This window comes from Xiphophorus hellerii, chromosome 9 (genome assembly GCF_003331165.1).
Source record: "Xiphophorus hellerii strain 12219 chromosome 9, Xiphophorus_hellerii-4.1, whole genome shotgun sequence".
NCBI lineage: Eukaryota > Metazoa > Chordata > Actinopteri > Cyprinodontiformes > Poeciliidae > Xiphophorus > Xiphophorus hellerii.
The window spans coordinates 18,103,152-18,119,834 of NC_045680.1; the positions used below are offsets into that span (position 1 = coordinate 18,103,152).

Consider the following 16,683-nt stretch of genomic DNA (forward strand, 5'->3'; position numbering starts at 1 on the left):
ACTGAAATCCAAACAACTTTGGCTTGATCTGCCCAGACTGTGCTTTTCATTGTCAAATTTTTCAAACAAACTTCAGCGTGCTTTTGCTTCAGCAGTGAAATCAGTGATAGACCCAATATTACCAGAAAAAAACATCTTAAAATTACATGGAAAAAGTCATTTTAATGTAAAAAAAGGCTTCTAGAATTATCTGACCTAAGCAGCTCGGTTTGTGTGGTTTTATTTGTGCAAACAACTGTTTATTTCAATTGTTTTAAAGTTTTGATACTAATAATAATTTGATGCTAAAGTCTGAAAAGATAACGTATATCCTTATCTGTAAAACTGATACCATAGTTCATTCTCCTAATGTCACAACTTTATTCTTGTAATATTATTAATTTATTCTCGTAACAAAAAAAATAACCAGGCTCTCATATGCCATCAGAGTTCACCTGAATTCTAAGTCCAAATAAATTTAAGAAGTAAAACGCGCCTGTCAAACAAGATGGCTGCCCTAGGCATTCTGACAGCACTCTGAACTTTAGAAACCCAAAGAGTGCATTGGTGGGTAAAAAAAATCCAGATTTTCCAAAAATGTAATTGTCAAAAGCCTGTCATTAAAGCTAAAGAATTCAAATTGTTAAGTTTAAATTCTCACCAGAGTTGCATACCTTCTCATTTCATCATGCGAGTTGTACCACATGGTTCATGTTTGTTTTGTTTGTCCCTTCTCTTTTAGCATCGAAAGAAAAATAGCCACTATATCACTGGAGAGCAGAGATGGTCATGGTAGACTGGGTGACGGGGAACGAGGTAAGAAGAGAAAACCGCACGTTTTGGGAAAGGTTTTAGGAAATGTTTTGCTCATGTAGCGTTTTATTAGTTATTAGGAAATCGACTGTCTTCTTTCCACCCAGGAAGGAAATCTGGCAGCAGCAGTGGTAACAGCACAGGCAGTGAGGCTTCCTCTTCATCCTTTTGTTCAAACAGCAAGTGGAAATCAACGTTTTCCCCCATATCAGACCCCAAGCAACCCAACTCGGACCTCAGGCAGGGGGGCTCCCCGTTCAGCACGGGGGGCTCGAGCCGAAGCACAGACTCCGACTCGGACTACAAGCAGCAGAATGGGAGGAAAGCGGGCGACGGGGATTCCTCCAGCTACATGACCCCCAACCCTTTCCTCAGTCAGGAGACGGGAACGTGGGCGGTAGCAAGCAGCAGCGTCCAGGGAGGGACCGCTTCAGACCAGCGGCAGGTCCTTCAGAAGCAGAAGGGCCCCCGCGACTGGGAGCTGAAGACCACCAGCAGCATGGCCAGTCAGAACCTCTTCATTGCTGCCGCTGCCGCCACCAGCGGAGGCGGCATTCTGAATGGGAAAGTTGGGGGCAGTCCTGTGGCGGTATCCTCAACCACTGGGTCAGCGATGGGGCAGTACCTGGGCTCCCAGTTTCCACTTGGAGGAGCCTCAGTCCTGCAGTCCTTGTTCGGGGCCCAGACGGGTGTCACTGTGAACGGGACCTCCCGGCTCGTGAACGGACACTCTGCCCTCGGCAGCTTCGCCAGTGCGGGGCTGGCAGGGGGAGCAGCAGCAGGAGGTGAGCGTCACTGATTATCTAGCAGGTTATCATCAAATGTAGGAACAGTCAGAGTGAGCTCTTAGTTTTATGCATGAGAAAGGTGAGTGGGAACACAGCGTTGCTCTGTTTTTTGTTTTTTGCTTTTTGTCTGAATGACAGACTTTCTGTGCTGCTTTGCTTCCTACATGGACTGGCTGCTTGAATGATGCAATTAGAAACACCCCGGGACAATGTTTGGAACGAATGAAGGAATTCTGTAACAAAAATGAATAGAAAACACAAACAATTGACAAAAAAAGTTGAATGTTTAATCCCTTGTCATTTTCCTGGGGTGTATATATTTGAGTTTTGTATCAGAGTCAGTTTGCTAAATCCTGTTTCTCCGTAAATTAATTTAATCTCTTACAGGGCTGGGCATTTATCGTATCGTTTATCATTTATTGCAAAAAACTTCTTATGATAAGAATTTTGGTTTATTGTTGACTTGGTAAATTATTATTATTATTTAACATTAAATAATGTTAAATACAAAACAAAATTATTGAAAATGTTATTTTTCTCCACTTAGTTCCACGAGAGAATCAGAAAATGTCAGTAAATTGGAAGATGTGACAAAGTGCAGTTACTGTGCAGTTTAGTAATATAAATCTTTAAGTAAGTGGCGTCCTGAAGAATCTTGGTTCAAGTGGGAAGGCTTTTCAAAAATAATGTTTGTGGTGCTATGAATGCTGTTTCATGCAGTCACAGACATACAAAGAAGTAAAGTACGGTAGTATAATTTTTATCGTTATCACTATAGTACCACAAATTATCGCGATAAAATTCACATGTCTTGGCCCACCCATTGTCTCTTGTGTTTCTGCAGCTAGCAGTGGACTGACTCTGTTTGCTTTTTTTGCCTGCTTGTCTCAGACTTGCCTGGCGCTTGTGCTCAACCCGGCTCAGCCCTTGCTTCTCTCTTTGTCCCTCTCTCCTCTCTCTCTCCGCTGCTGTCATCTGCTCTGTCTTTTTCCGCTCTCCACTCTCTCGCCCGTTTCTGCTGTGTGATTTTCAGGTATTTTTCACCATGTGGTTCCCTCAGCGTCCTCCCATCAGTTTGGGGCGACGCTGTCCACCTCTGGAGGCCTCAGCTCTCTGCTCAGTCTCTCCTCCTCTTCCTGTGCCTCCCCCCAAACCCAACAGCACACCACCGCTCCGCCTGCCCCCACGCGCCTCACCTCTGTGTCTTCATCTGTCCCACTCTCGCCGTCCCAGGCCCAGCACAGCCGCACACAGTCAGTGCTGCACAGCCCCTCCCCTCCCACTCTCTTGCTGCCCCCTCCACCGCCCCTTCACAGTGTCCCTTCCTCCTCCTCCACCTCCTCCTCTTCAGCCTCCACACATCCTGACATCTCGCCGTCTTCTAGGTCAGACCCCCTCCACCCCTCGCGTCTGCCCCAGCCGTCCCTCCATCACCAGCGAATACACTTATCTCTCTCGCTTTCCATCACCACCTCCTCCACTGCTTCAACTTCTGTCTGCACCACTGTCGCTTCTTCCCCCTCCCTCCCCTCTTCGTCTCTGTCCACCTTGTCCTCGTCTCGTCCATTCGCAGTGCACTACTCCCCCCGGTTGCCCCTTCCCCCACCGCCGAGCGCCTCAGGCGGTGGCGGGAGCATGTGGAGGACTCAGGGTATGCATGGGCCCCACACCGTCGCCCAGATCCCCGGCTCCCGACTCAGATAGCGTTTGGGCCAAGGGGCAGTGGGGAGGAGGGGATGAAGAGGGGAAGGGCGGAGGGCGATCAGTGGGTGGATAGAGAAAGATAGGGAGAGAGAGAGAGACAGGATACCTGTTTTCCCTGTTTTTCTACCAGATGTTGTTCAGAATGAACAAGGTAAGAAGACTAACAAATGTCTTGGTTGTTTTGTTTTTTTTATCGTTTCAGAGTGTGTGTTGTTAAGGTATTCAGACCCCTTGACCATTCCATATTTTGTCAGGGTGCTGCAGCAAAAATCTATGTATTTTAATAGGATTTTGTGTGAGACCTGAAAGTAGTGCATAACTTAAGTGCATGGTTCTCAAACTCTTTTGCACATAAGAACTGAAAAACGTGGTATGCATTTCTGTTGTTTTGCTGCAACCTAACCGTAAAGTACTTGACACACAGAGTAACAAACGTATCGCAATCCTGATAGCCAATGTCCTGAAATATTTGTCAACGTTCTTAGCATTCGGCCTTGGCCTTAGTCTGGACCCCATCCCTGCTCTCATTTCTCTTGAGAATGTGTGATTCTTTAGAGAAAAAGTACAAACTATTCACTGGGATGTGTATTTCTAGATTCAACACAGTAACATTCAAAACTTTTTAAAAACTATTAGCTTTGGTTACTTGTCAATCTTATCAGCTTAAAAAGGTAAAACTTTTGTAGCATTTTTTTTTGTTGCTAAATTTGCAACACTGTTGCTTGAATTTAGTGCCTATGTAGGCCACTTCTTCTCAGCACTGCTGCCACCTATTGACTAGAGGCTTGCTTATGGAACAAGCATGAATAAAGACCCTTGTACTAAAACCTCCTGCCTTTTGTGCCGCTTCCCACTACATGAGAAGTGCTGAACCTAACCCATCTTTGCCCCGTCTGCTCTGGTCGTTGATCTTTATGTTCCTGTTTGTTCCCTAACATTCTCTAGCAGAACAGTTGGATTTCTGCTTAATTTTTTTTTTTTTTTTTTTTACTAGTTTGGTGACTTTGGAAAGCAGATGGTTGCACTAGATATCATTTGCATGTACCTGAGTAGAAAATTGCTAATTTGTTCAAATGTTTGATAACCTTTCACTTCAGATATTCACAACCTTTTGTTGTTTTATCACATAAAGTTGCAGTAAGCTGCATTAAATTGTTGTTTGTACCATGACTAAATATGAGAAAGGCTCAAGGGGCGCAAAGACTCTCCCAAAGCACTGCATGCTGCTTTGTTGTTGCTGTGTGAAATGTCCTGAGTGACCGACTGTGTGGTTTTCTGTGTGTGACTGTTTCAGGTATTTGATGCGAACTACCTCAGCTACAACATAAACTATGCAAATGTCCAGGCGTGGACCAAGGCACACTCCTCATTTACTGGTGCTTCAAACTGTCTGCACTACCCAACCGCCTCCAAGACCGGCTTCTTACGGGGAAAATCTGGGACACGCGCACACACTCACACTAAGGACCACTGTGGTCACCTGGAGCAGAATCTGCAGTGAAGAGTCTTGTTTCTGTTTGATGAATGAAGATTTAAAATCTGAAAGTCAGCCATCAGAGAGAGAAATAATTGTGTCAGTTTCATCTGAAAGTTGCTCAGATATAATTGTGGTAACAAGGAAGGAATAAAATCCTTTAGAAAAATGAAATCACAGCATGAAGCACACATCCTGTCAGCCGAATCAGGTGCCACACTCCTTCCAAAGCTTCACTTCATGAGTGTGTGTGTGTATGTGTGTGTTTGTACACTGAAACACACAACCCAGAGCCAGTTGACAGAACTGGACTCGGATATCATGCAGCTTTGCCTCGCTGCATGCATGTTCTCTTATCCAATCTTCCCTATGAAGTTGAGCATGTGTTGCATTTTTTATTAAAGAGTCTGAAGCAAGATGAGGTTCATTTGGTTTAACTTCACACTGGATATTAGGATGCAGATGTTCCAGTCTTGGGTGGTTAATTTGACACCCTAATATGTTTTCTAAAAACCAAAAAAAGATCATTTTGAGTTTCTGAGGCATTGATTATGAATTGAAATTCAGCCTGGAGTCAAATTAGACATTGGAATGAGGTGTGATTGACTGTATTTCCATCTAATATCAAGCATTTAGCATATCAGCAAGACTTATTTTGTGATACTTATCACAGTTCAGACATTTCTCCTCTTAATAATTTAACTAATGAATGAAAAATATGGAAAACATCTATAGATGTTGCAACAATGTTCTGATTTTTAGTCCTAGGGGTTCACATTACCAGTCGAGTACGTTTCAATCTAAAAAGATGAAATTAAATTAAATTCACTAAGTCACATGACTCTCTGAGAAGGCAGCTGCTCTGTAGCAGCGGCTTGTTGTCGGAGTTTAGTTGAAGTTTGTGAGAAAGCTTAAAAGCAGGTGTACAGAATTAGAGAATTCAACTAGTTTCTCTATTTATTAAGATTTTTTGTTTCTAAGTCAGTTTGGTTAAGTCACACTACTACTACTTGGAATCATTTCTGCAGCCGGGTTTTTTTGTTTTTGTTTTTTAAACAGAACTTAAGCTAAATTTTGCCCTATTTATCTTTGCTGCGCTTGGTGAAAACAACCATGCACACATACACAGGCAGACATGCAAAACCCTCGCACACTGGCAAAAAAAAAAAAAAAAAAAAAACAACAAAAATTTTTTTTTTACAGTGACCACAAGGAACTACTGGACTCCCTTCACACATTTGTTTGCTTGTTAATTGTCTTTTTTTAAATTTGTTTGTAAACAATGTTTGTACTGTGAATGTGATTCATTCTCCAACTGTATAGTTGTGAATAATTCAGAAGATTATTATTTATGCTGTCCGTCTCTCCTTTTTGCCTTGGTGTTTGTTCTTCACTTTGAATTGTGTTGACAAAGTAGAATGCAATAGTGCGTGTGCGTGCGTGTGTGTGTGTACTTAACTAACAGTCTGAAAACAATGGTGCTAAGTTTGGACTGTGCCTGATCTTATTTATTGTAAATTGAAATCAGAAAAAAAAAAAACAATTTGAATACTTGGTGCTCTACACAGGGACATTCGTTAGGCCGAATTTTTTTGGCATTTCTTTTCTCATATTTAATATGCTATTGTCTCAGTTTTTAGCCTAGTGTACAGCAGTAGACACCGTCTAATGATGATAAAGCTCTCCAGTAGCTGCCTCAGAGTCTGAGTAAATAGGTGTTGATGTTTCTCCTACAGAGGGTTTTCATATGTAGTCAGACTGCTTTTTCTCTCAGAAGTGAGCTTCTTATCTCTCAGTGAATAAGACACACTGTTTTTCTATTTTGTTTTGTTGTAAGTCTCCATCAAAGTTTTATAAAGTATGTATCTATTTACATTACATCTATATAAGTAAATAAATATATATGTATATAGCTATATATATATACATATATATATAGAGTAATGAGGGATGTTTGGTGCTCACATTCTGACCCTTATTTTCAGCCTGTTAAACAGGAGGCTTGAAGCCAAGCTGAGCAAAGCATTACCACCTCGGGACCTTAAACATGGCAGCGCAGCACCACCTGAATCCTCGTGATGTAAACAAAACAGGACTAGATACTCAAAACTGTGTGTGTGTGTTCGTATTTAAGCGCTCGCACACACACACACCGGTGCTGTAGCTTGGACACGCTTCGAATCCAGCACTAGAACTGTTATCACTTTAATCAGGTGTTTTTAACTCTTTGTTTTCTTTGGTTTTGGACCCAGATTCTGCAGAAGAAGAAATAAAAGAAAGAAAGAAATGGTGCTTCTGTTTCAATGCAACCTCACTTCAGTTTTTACTAACTAGATCTTTTACTGGTGCATAAAAACGCCACGTCGGCGTCTTTTCCCACACTTGTCTCTTGATCTCTTACTGATGAGGCCGAACTTTGTCAAGTGACCGTGTTGTGTAACCGCGAACAGACATGCTGATGTAAAGTACTTTGTGTTGATGATCGAGAGCAGCAATGCTTCCTTTTAAACCTTATAGAGGAATTACACTTAAGCTCAGTTATGTGTGGGTGCTGTTTTTTTTTTTTCTTTCTCCCCACTCTTACCGGTGCATATCTAAGGGAAGAATATTGAAAGCTTTATAGTCAAAACCTCCTGTCCTGTGCACTTCCCATGTAAACCAATGTTCTCACATGTGAGTGTTTAAACGAACAGAAGTAAGTCATTTTCAGACGTAGTTAGAGACTAGTCCATTTGTTACCAGCACTGAGAGGTATTTTGTAATTATTGTTGATGCTGTTTGGATTATTTTTTTTTCTCTCTTCCTATTCTTGGTGTTTGATACAATTGCAGTTACATGTAATGCTTTCTATGGTGTATGCAGATTCCTGTCAGGTTTTATTACTACTATTCAGACGGACAGCACGGTGCTCTCCTTCACTTAAAATAAAGAGTTGCAGCTTTTGATAGATTCTACCCTCCTGTTGTGCTGCAGGGTTTTATGGTTCCAACATGTTCAACCTGAGCTCACTTTGTTGCTTTTCGGACGGCCCAGTCAGACTCTTAAGGCTTTCCCTTGGAGGTGATTTGATGCATGTGCCACTAAGAAAAGTCAGTGCTATAAAAGGTTAAATGTGCTCAATACAGCTTTCAATCAGTTTTGTAGTAATGCGCTCAGTAATATTTGAAATTCAAGCTTTGTTTTTGCTTCTTTTTTTTTGCGATACTCCTGGTACGTCTTTGGTAGATGTGAGTTTTTGCACTCAATGCTGTTTACTTCGAATCCTGCCAAAGGTCTTAACTCAGGAACCTTCCAACAGTTTTCTAGAAACAACTTTTTTTTCTTTTTTTTATAAAAGTGCATGGAGTCCCTGTAGAATCTAAGCTCAGGACAAATTCACTCTGTGAGCATTCTTTAAAGCAAAAACTAAATAAATAATATTAAAGATCTGTCTGTGATGTCCTCAGACTGATTCCTACTGGCGCATGCGTCCACTCTCCCAAGTGAAGTCGACCCCTTGTGAGTCGCTGTGATCTCCGGAAAGCCGTGAAATGTGCTTTTGACATCTTCCTCATCTCACAAATGCCTCTGTCTCGAGATGTGTCACCAAGAAGGAGGTTGGTCGTCCTCTCTGTCCAGGTCCTTTCGCCTGTGTCGGGACGGGCAGCGTAGGACAGACGTAACCTCGTCGGTGCGTGTGGTGACTGATTGGTGAAGCCAGGGCAGGTTTGAGGTGCAATAATAGCAAACCTACTTTCCAAAAGGCCCTGGGTTTTTCCTGAAACAATTGTTACTGTTTGATGTTGGTGCTTTTATCCTATGATGTTAAAATGAAACAAAATGGAATTAGTGGGGTTTTTTTCTGCCTTTTATGTTTATTAATAAAAATGTTTCATATGATATTGACACATCTTGGTGTTCAGTGTATTTAATCCTGACTCGAGTGTGTGTTTCACTGGGAGATTCATTGATTTTCAACAAAATTAATATAAACACACAAGCAGGGTTTCTGTAGGATTCTAGGAGTACTATTTGAAATCAAGACTAGATAAAGTAAATTCACCCCATAACTTACACAAGTAGAATATAACCCTTAAGTTAAATTAATAGGGAGTTTTTTTTAATGGTTTTGTACAAAATAGAACAAGATACATTGACTTTGCGTTTTTTATTTATAATAAATACATATTCAGGTTCACAATTTTTGTCATGAGGGCACTATTGTGTTGGAGTAAACTTCATATTCATTTATTTTGGTGCTTTTGGCTTTGAGTGAATGTTTCCATGTGAAACCTTGTTAAAGGAATACTTCCTCATGAGTAAGTAGTGGATAATGCAACAAGAAAAGTTTTATTGTAATTGTCTAACCATTTGTAAATTAGTTTCAGAAAATGGTTTATTTTATAAAACAGAACAAATGTTGAAAAGTACAAAGAAAAGATGTCTCATCTGAATTACACAAAGGACTTTGAATGAGAAAAATGAAGTTGTATTTAAGACTTTTAAGGCCTGAAATTAAGAATATTAACGACCCAAAAAGAAGCTTTGATTTTAAGCACAAATTGCTGACTAAGACTTCTTTCACATTACTCCCAACTTTAATAAACTTTATTGATTCAATTTAAGAGACCAAGAGAAAGCAGCAAATTGTTGTAAAGTGGAATGGAAATCATGCTTTCGAAATATCTTTAATCGCTAAATTCCAAAAACACTGACATGCTTCCAGCCCCCCTTTTACGCTGATGGCCCATAGTTAGTCTGCAGAGTCTGCCTGTGTCTCACGACGTTTCTTGGTCCAGGAAGCCAGCAGGCGAATCAAGGATAAAGTTACGGGGGAGTTTGAAGGAGGGTTAGATTATAGAACAATATCCTAAGCTTTGAACACACACACACACACACACACCGACACTCTCCATCCAGTCCAACTGAGTTTGATTTATCTTCCAATAAGATTGGGCAAAGCTGTAATTGGCATGATCAAATTTCATGTTCATGGTGCTAAATAAAAAAGCACATCACCCCTTTCAGATTATTCTTAAAAGCAGAAAAAAAATGCATCCAAAGCCGTTCATCATTGTTCTTCCATTTTACCACTATGCTCTCTAATGAATAAATAACATTGCCATTTTCCCTGAGAAAATGAAGCTTTCTCTCCTGCCACTTGGTGCTGACAGAGTAGCGATGTCCATGAATGGGTCGTGCCTTTATCTCCTGGGATTCAGAGGCGCTTCATCAGCCCTGAGACCTTGACTGTCTGCAAAACAAGGCTGTATTGGTGAGAACCTGAAGGGAGTAACATTTCTATAGGGAATCTGTTTCCCCTGTCTGCTACAATTTCAGATACTCCATAGCCAGAACTTTTTCACGAGATAACATGAATGGTTCCGTTTTTTTTTTTTGTGTGTGTCTTCTTTTATCATAATGTTTAATCAAACGATGCTACATTTTTTAAATTAAATTCTGGATCTTCCAAAAGGAGAAATATATTCCTTTTGAATAAATGCCTTAATTGGTATCATTAAAAGTAGTAAGTGAAAACTTTTGATACACTACTATTATAATTTAAGCCTGTGTTTAAAACTAATAACAGATTTGCAAACTTTCTTTAAACTCCATTTAAGCCATGCTGTGTTAAATGTGCTGTGTTTCCTGGTAAATATTTTGTAGAATTATATTGTGTACTACTACTTGGCAGTATTAGTAGAGAAAACAACACCTAATGGTCCACCATTAATCTGTGTTTGTTTCCAGTTAAATCCTCCCTTTAAGCTTATTTTTGCTCTGACTTCTCAAAATTAAAGGTGTTCAACAAGCCACCCCAACCTGCCTTCTGCCTTTCTGAGCGGTGAACGTTTCAAGGACACATCAGCTTCCTTTTTTTTTTTTTTTTTTTTTTTTAAAATCATTTCAGTGCCCCACTCCTGTGTTAGTGAGAAGGAAAAGGTGGGAGGATGTTACTCCCATCCGCCAGAGACTGACCCAAACTAAATAGGCAGCTCAGAGACGTCTGACCGCACAGGTGTTCACACCGGCAGTGAAACATGTTCTTGTTGATCCTGCTCTGGAGCAGCTTTGGTCCTGCAGTACCAGGTCAGGCTGTGATGCGAGGTGGCATATGTCCATATCTAGCTTGTTTGTTCTGCAGCTCTTCTGATTTGATCCCTACATATTCCAGCTTCCGCAGCGCATCGGGATGCCCCCTGCTTTGTGGACGACTTGGTGGCAGCTCTCCATGACGCCACGGGGAAAGACGGTGAACTTCTAGCCAGCAGCCCGGCTTCGTTTGGGATCTGCAGTGAATCCGACAGTTCATCCCGATCGGTCCTGTCAGAACTCAGCGTAGGAATACGAAGGAACGACCGAAGAGGCGTGGAGGTTTTGGATCCGGCTGCAGGTATCGTCGTTTACAATCTATGACCCTTTTTTGTTTTTTTTTTTAAAAAAGAGAGATTTTATTATTTTTGTCATGCTTGCATGTTTTTTCTCCACTAGTGCTTGTGTCAGACGAAGATGATCAGGAGAGCATCATGGTAACCTTTGACCTCCCTCAATCCCAATTATTGAAGCTGAAACCGGTGCTGGTCTTAGCATTTAAAAGCCCCCTTACAGATGGAGAGCTGGACGTCATTTTCTCTAGTCAGTCTCTGCAGCCAAACACACAGGTACAGAAAAAATAAACACTCTGTTGTAAAAATGTGGGACATTTTTTATGTGTTAAGAAAATTACCCACATCATGGCAAGTCCAAGTGTATTTAGGACCTCAAGCAGAATTTGATTTAGCACCCCTCTTCCACTTGATCACCAATAATTCTTCAAAATTGTCTAAGTTTGATTATCATGCCATTAACTTAATGCATGGTTCGCTAGCAAGTTAAAAGTCACATAGTCTATATTGCAGAATATAATTAACTTGATCATCAAATCAAGTTAATTACATCACATTATGCAGCAAAAATACAGCATTGAGTAAATTGCAGCAATTGAATGTTTTGTTTGTTTTTTAGTATGCATTTAGTCTTAGAGGTTGTATCCAGTGTACAGTGTTTCAATGCAGGCTAGTAAAGTTGGGGCCTTTTAAATGATTTTTTCCTTGAAAGCACAAAAAAACGACCTTTTTTTGTTAGTTATTTTTAGTGAGCATCAGAAAACGTTTTGAGTGTTGATATTAAATTATGGAATGACTAATGAATTAATATTTTCCTTGCTAGAATATTTGTCCAGTTTGAAAAAAAAAATAAGAATACATTTTATTAAGTTTGCTATCCATGAACATTGAAAGCATGTTTTTTTTTTTTTTTAAATTGGGTCATTCTGGAGTTTTTTTGGGGGGAACCCTTAGCGGCAGCAGCAACTTAGTGTAGGATTTATCTTATTGTTTTTTTAATTTAATACCAATTGTTTTTCCCAGACGTTGCAGGTTTCACTGTGTTCTGACCACAAGGTTTTTTTCTAGTCTGCTTGCATTTCAGGGAGGACGTTGTACATCCTGGTAACAGGAAAATCATCTGAGGGAAATGTGGAACAGAAGTGGAATATTTCTGTTCAGGCAAAATCCCCCGGCACGAGTAAGACATATTGCTTATTTTTGTTTTCAATGTCTCGTGTGTCATCTTTGACCGCCTCACGTTTCCTGTCATGCAGGACAAAGCCTGAAAGACGTCCTGATTGGTGGAAAATCAGGAAGCGACGTTCGCCTGACCCCGCTTCTGCTTTTCTCTGCAGAAACAGGAACCGATACAAGGCAGGTTTGGGTTTCACGTTCCTTCTTTCAAGTGATGTGGTGCTTGATCGAGTTCTCATTGTCTTCTCTGTCTCAGACATGCAAACAGGTCGGGTTCATCGACGGCCTCCTCCCAGACAACTTCCCTCTCCTTCCTGTGTGAGCTGCGACGCTTCCTTGATGCCGGCCTGCCGCAGCAACACGCCGAGCCCCTTCTGCTGCGGCTCGACTCCCTGCAGTCCCTTCCTCCCCTGGCTCTTGGCCTTTCCACCAGCGAGACCCTGCTGGCGGAGATCATTAACTCCTCTGCCCCGACTATCTTTTCCTTCAGCAGCTGGAGCTCCAGCTTCCCTGTCCGTCCTGGACAGCTGGCCCTCTCCCCTGCTCTGCTGGGGGAACTGGGGCAGAGGCTGGAAATGAATGAGCGGCAGATGAGGGAGTTGATAAGGCAGGGAATGGTGCCTCAAAGAGCATCGGAGAAGCTGGAGAGGCTGAGGCAGCTCAGTGCTTTTCAGAAGCAAGATTCGTCAGCAGAAGGTGTGTTGAGGCAAAAGCATCAGCCTCTTGGTTCACATTGTTTAAGCCTGATATATATATATTAAAAAAAAATCAATAAAACAACATCTTATTTTCTGTTTCAAACAGGAGAGAGCCAGTACTGCGCTTTCCTCCTCCTGAAGGCCCTGCAGATGTTGACCCGTGCGTACAACATACAGAGAAAGCTGAGGGCCGCCAGAGCAGGCCCTTCAACCAGGGGCCCCACCTGTGGGCTCGGGAGCCTCACTGTGTTCCTGACAGATCTCGTGTCGGGACTCTTGGGTCCCCAGAGTACCGACCTCAACAACTGCCGCGGCTCGTGCGCGATTCCGCTAAACAACATCAACAACCACGCCGTCCTGCTCACCTACCACATCGAGAGGGGCAACGTGAACGAGCGGGGGCCCTGCTGCGTGCCGCTGACCTACGACCCCCTGGAGGTGATAGTCTTGAACGACGAGGGCAGCTTTCTCACGAGCAAGCCGGATATGGTGGCCAAGGAGTGTGGATGTCGCTAAAAGTGTTTCGGAATACCTGAACTATGTTGTTCAGAGGGAAATAAGTGTTGTGTTTTTTTATTTTTTATTTTTGCTGCATGCAGCAGTAAATAGTGCAGTAAATTCATATTATTTACATAGATTTCTTTAGCTTTTACTTTCAAGTAAATGTAGGATGCACGTCATATATAGTTTTTGTCTTAAAAAGCGCAATCAAAGATAATTAAATAGTGATTCAATGATAATGCATTAAAAACACCATCTTCAAAGCCAGTTTGTGTTTTTTGTCATTTATTCTGGAGTCTGATGAGTCAGTTAAAGAAATGTGTAACTTAGCTTCATATCTGTGTTTCACTCGTTAGCTTTCGGTTTCAAGATTGCTTTCTTCCCTATTGGCTTTTTTCTTCTTCGTATTGCTCCGACTTCTTCGGATCCCCACCAACTTGTGACGCTGTCCCATATGGAAAACTGAGGGCAGAAAATAGGAAACAACATTGATTCTAAATGGCAAGACAAGTTCACATTATGGATATAAGATAAAGCATGATGAATAATATAGTACTCTGAATAAAAATGATCTCTAGACAAGTGGTGGCCGGATGTGGGTCAATGATAATCACACCAAAACTACAAACTTCAGCAAAATTACAGCTTTACAGTTACCATCTATTCTCCTACATGAAATTATTTTATAGACATAAACACCTTTTTACTTCATTTCAGGTATTGGCAGTCATGTTGTAAATTTCTATCTTGAAATGAGTATTATGCCCATGTTTTTCACATTTTATCAGGTAAGTAATATCAACTAATACAAAAATAGTGTTGTATTTTATATACAACAACCCAAAACAAGATAGTGCTTTATTATAAAGTGAAAGGAAAATTATCTGACTCCAGCTGCAAGTCTTTTGGGGAATGTTAAAAAATAAAAAGTGAAATAAGATGCATAAAATTCCTTTCATTTCACAATTACACACTAATTAGTGTTGGTTTAGCACAAAAAATACCAACAAAATATACTGAAGTGTGAGTTTGTAACGTGATAGTCTGTGAAATGGCTTAAGGATTGTGAATATTTTAGTACTGTGAGTAATTTACTGCTCTGGTGTTCACCATCAATAGGATGAAAATAATCCACTTTCAAGCTTTGTATGAAATGTATCTATAGAACCCCTAATCCTAAATGTCTTTGCTTAGACCGAAAGCGTTAGATAAAAAGGATCAGTGTTGGAGAGACAGATCCTACCTGAGGTAGAGTACCTGTTTGGACACAGTCAACTAGATACCCAATACCCGTCTCCTCCACAAAATAATCCAGAGCTTCTAAAACACACAAATATAAAATACCCTCAAGTCTGCTGAAACAAACTAGTTGGAAGATTAGACAAGAGCTATCATTTGTTGTGTTTAAAATAAATAATACATTAAAGTATTAGCCATAGCAGAATTGACTAAATATCTGTGCTGTGGTTGCACCAATTATTGAAATAATAATAAAAATTTAAAAAACAACAATCTGACAGCCTGAGATTGAACCATGTGTGTACATAAAATGGAAAAAAAAAGTGATGGCGAGCACTCACCATGAACTTCATTTACTCCTGAGCTCACCAAAAGCACGACCAGCGCCACCACCAAACAGCGGTTCATTGTAAATCCCTTCCATGGATTTGGAACATCGTTCAAATTTTCAATGGACAGAATCCGCTCATAAGACACTACGGAAAGACGGAAACGCATCAGAGAATTTGGAGTGGTGTCCACACACCCAGATGGCTGTTCATGGTGAACATTAGCATTACTTCTGATTGTTTTTCTTTATTCGCTCCAGGCCTAACTTCTGAATTCTGAGAACTGGGATGAAATCTTGGTCCAAACTGAATCTGTTTTAAAAACAAAGAATCAAATATGTAAATTCTGTTTTTCCTTTTGTGAACCATGCTTCAACAGTATAATCTAAAAGGTCTAAATCGGGGCCCGCAAACACACGGAGCTATTAAAATTTGTTGAAAGAACCTCACAGGTTTGTCATACGTTAGCCATCAGAAAGTAAACATACCTGAGTTTCTCTTTACAAAGATGCAAGGGTCGGAAAAGTTATGATCCCTGTTTTGAGTCGAGTAGAGGGGAAGTGTCACACAAACCCTTCAACATGCTCCTGAGCTTCTTGACTGACAGCAACAGAAGAGAGGCACGGAGGGGTGGAGGGTGAAAGGAAGACGACATTGATAGTGCTCCCTAAAACTTACCAGCAGTTGGAGAAGTGTGCCAGAAGTAGCAGTAGCATACCGAGCCTCACAAAGATATTCATACCCCTTGAACAATTTCACAATTTCTTAATATGTTACAACCCAAAACATTAATATTTTTATTGGGAGCATTGTCTAATAGAGAAATCAATTACAATTCTCAAGCCTCACCATAGAGGCTCAGTTGGTTTCAGGTCTTTGAGCCATTCTAACAGATGAATATTCAATGAGCACTAGCTTTATGTTTAGGGTCATTGTTCTGCTGGAAAACGAGCCTCTTCACCACTCTCAAGTCTTTGGCAGACTCTACCAGGTTTTCTTCCAAGTATTCTCTGCATTTAGTTTCATCCATCTTACCGTCGGCTCTCCCAAGCTGCACTTTTCCATTTTACCTGCTCAATCACAAAGACACAATATTTCAATAAAACAACATAGTGTGATTTTCGAAGAAAATGGATCAGGATATTGAAAGGACCCTGTACATTAACAAAAGAAAGGCACACAATGTCCCAAACTTTATAGGTCAATTTAATTCTACTTTCTTGGTCTACATATTATTATTATTATTATTATTATTATTATTATTATTATTATTATTATTATTATTATTATTATTATCATATTTTTTTTGTATTCTCAGCTTCAAGATTGGGATGTGGGACACGTTTTCTTCCAAAACACTTTCTGTTTAACCAAGTTTAATGCCTGGGTGAACACAAGCTCAGAAAATAACCTAAGAATAACAGAGATTTTACACAAACAAGAAGTCTCACTTTAAGTAGAACTGTAGGTGTGTGTCTGAGTCTGGTGTATTGTTGGTCAAAATATGTTTGTCCTTCAGTTACTTGCATTGATTTTTTCTTTAAATAAGAACAGTTACACTTTATAATAATATTAATATGTGATGCATAGCTCAAAATATGGTTCGACACTATTAAA

The 16,683-nt window shown here is 40.6% G+C and overlaps 2 protein-coding genes and 1 long non-coding RNA gene across 7 annotated transcripts in view; 2 read left to right on the forward strand and 1 right to left on the reverse strand.

The window, feature by feature from the left end:
• The window catches only part of dot1l (DOT1-like histone H3K79 methyltransferase), a 30,489-nt gene extending 21,845 nt beyond the window's left edge, over positions 1–8,644 (forward strand). For 3 of the 4 annotated variants that reach the window (XM_032571894.1, XM_032571895.1, XM_032571896.1), the window contains 4 exons: positions 722–795; positions 900–1,577; positions 2,614–3,435; positions 4,579–8,644. In XM_032571894.1, coding sequence (XP_032427785.1) covers positions 722–795; positions 900–1,577; positions 2,614–3,284 — 1,423 coding nt within the window. In that variant the 3' untranslated portion in view covers positions 3,285–3,435; positions 4,579–8,644. The remainder of the gene's footprint in view (positions 1–721; positions 796–899; positions 1,578–2,613; positions 3,436–4,578) is intronic. The other variant, XM_032571897.1, reaches the window with a different exon arrangement.
• A 2,134-nt stretch (positions 8,645–10,778) lies between these two features.
• Positions 10,779–13,765, forward strand: amh (anti-Mullerian hormone). Its single transcript, XM_032572297.1, is given in 5 exon segments — positions 10,779–10,827; positions 10,913–11,131; positions 12,180–12,297; positions 12,568–12,995; positions 13,104–13,765. Coding segments are annotated over 5 exon segments (1,224 nt in total). The 3' UTR covers positions 13,514–13,765.
• Position 13,766: 1 nt separating this feature from the next.
• LOC116725684 (uncharacterized) lies at positions 13,767–15,763 on the reverse strand. Of its 2 annotated transcripts, XR_004340449.1 has the most exons (6): positions 15,745–15,763; positions 15,555–15,666; positions 15,298–15,378; positions 15,079–15,213; positions 14,742–14,818; positions 13,767–13,960 (listed from the first exon to the last, which is right to left on the reverse strand). It is a non-coding gene; the product is annotated as an uncharacterized LOC116725684 (long non-coding RNA). The 2 variants fall into 2 exon arrangements; XR_004340448.1 differs by lacking the exon at positions 15,745–15,763 and having other exon boundaries at positions 15,555–15,694.
• Positions 15,764–16,683: the final 920 nt, after the last annotated feature.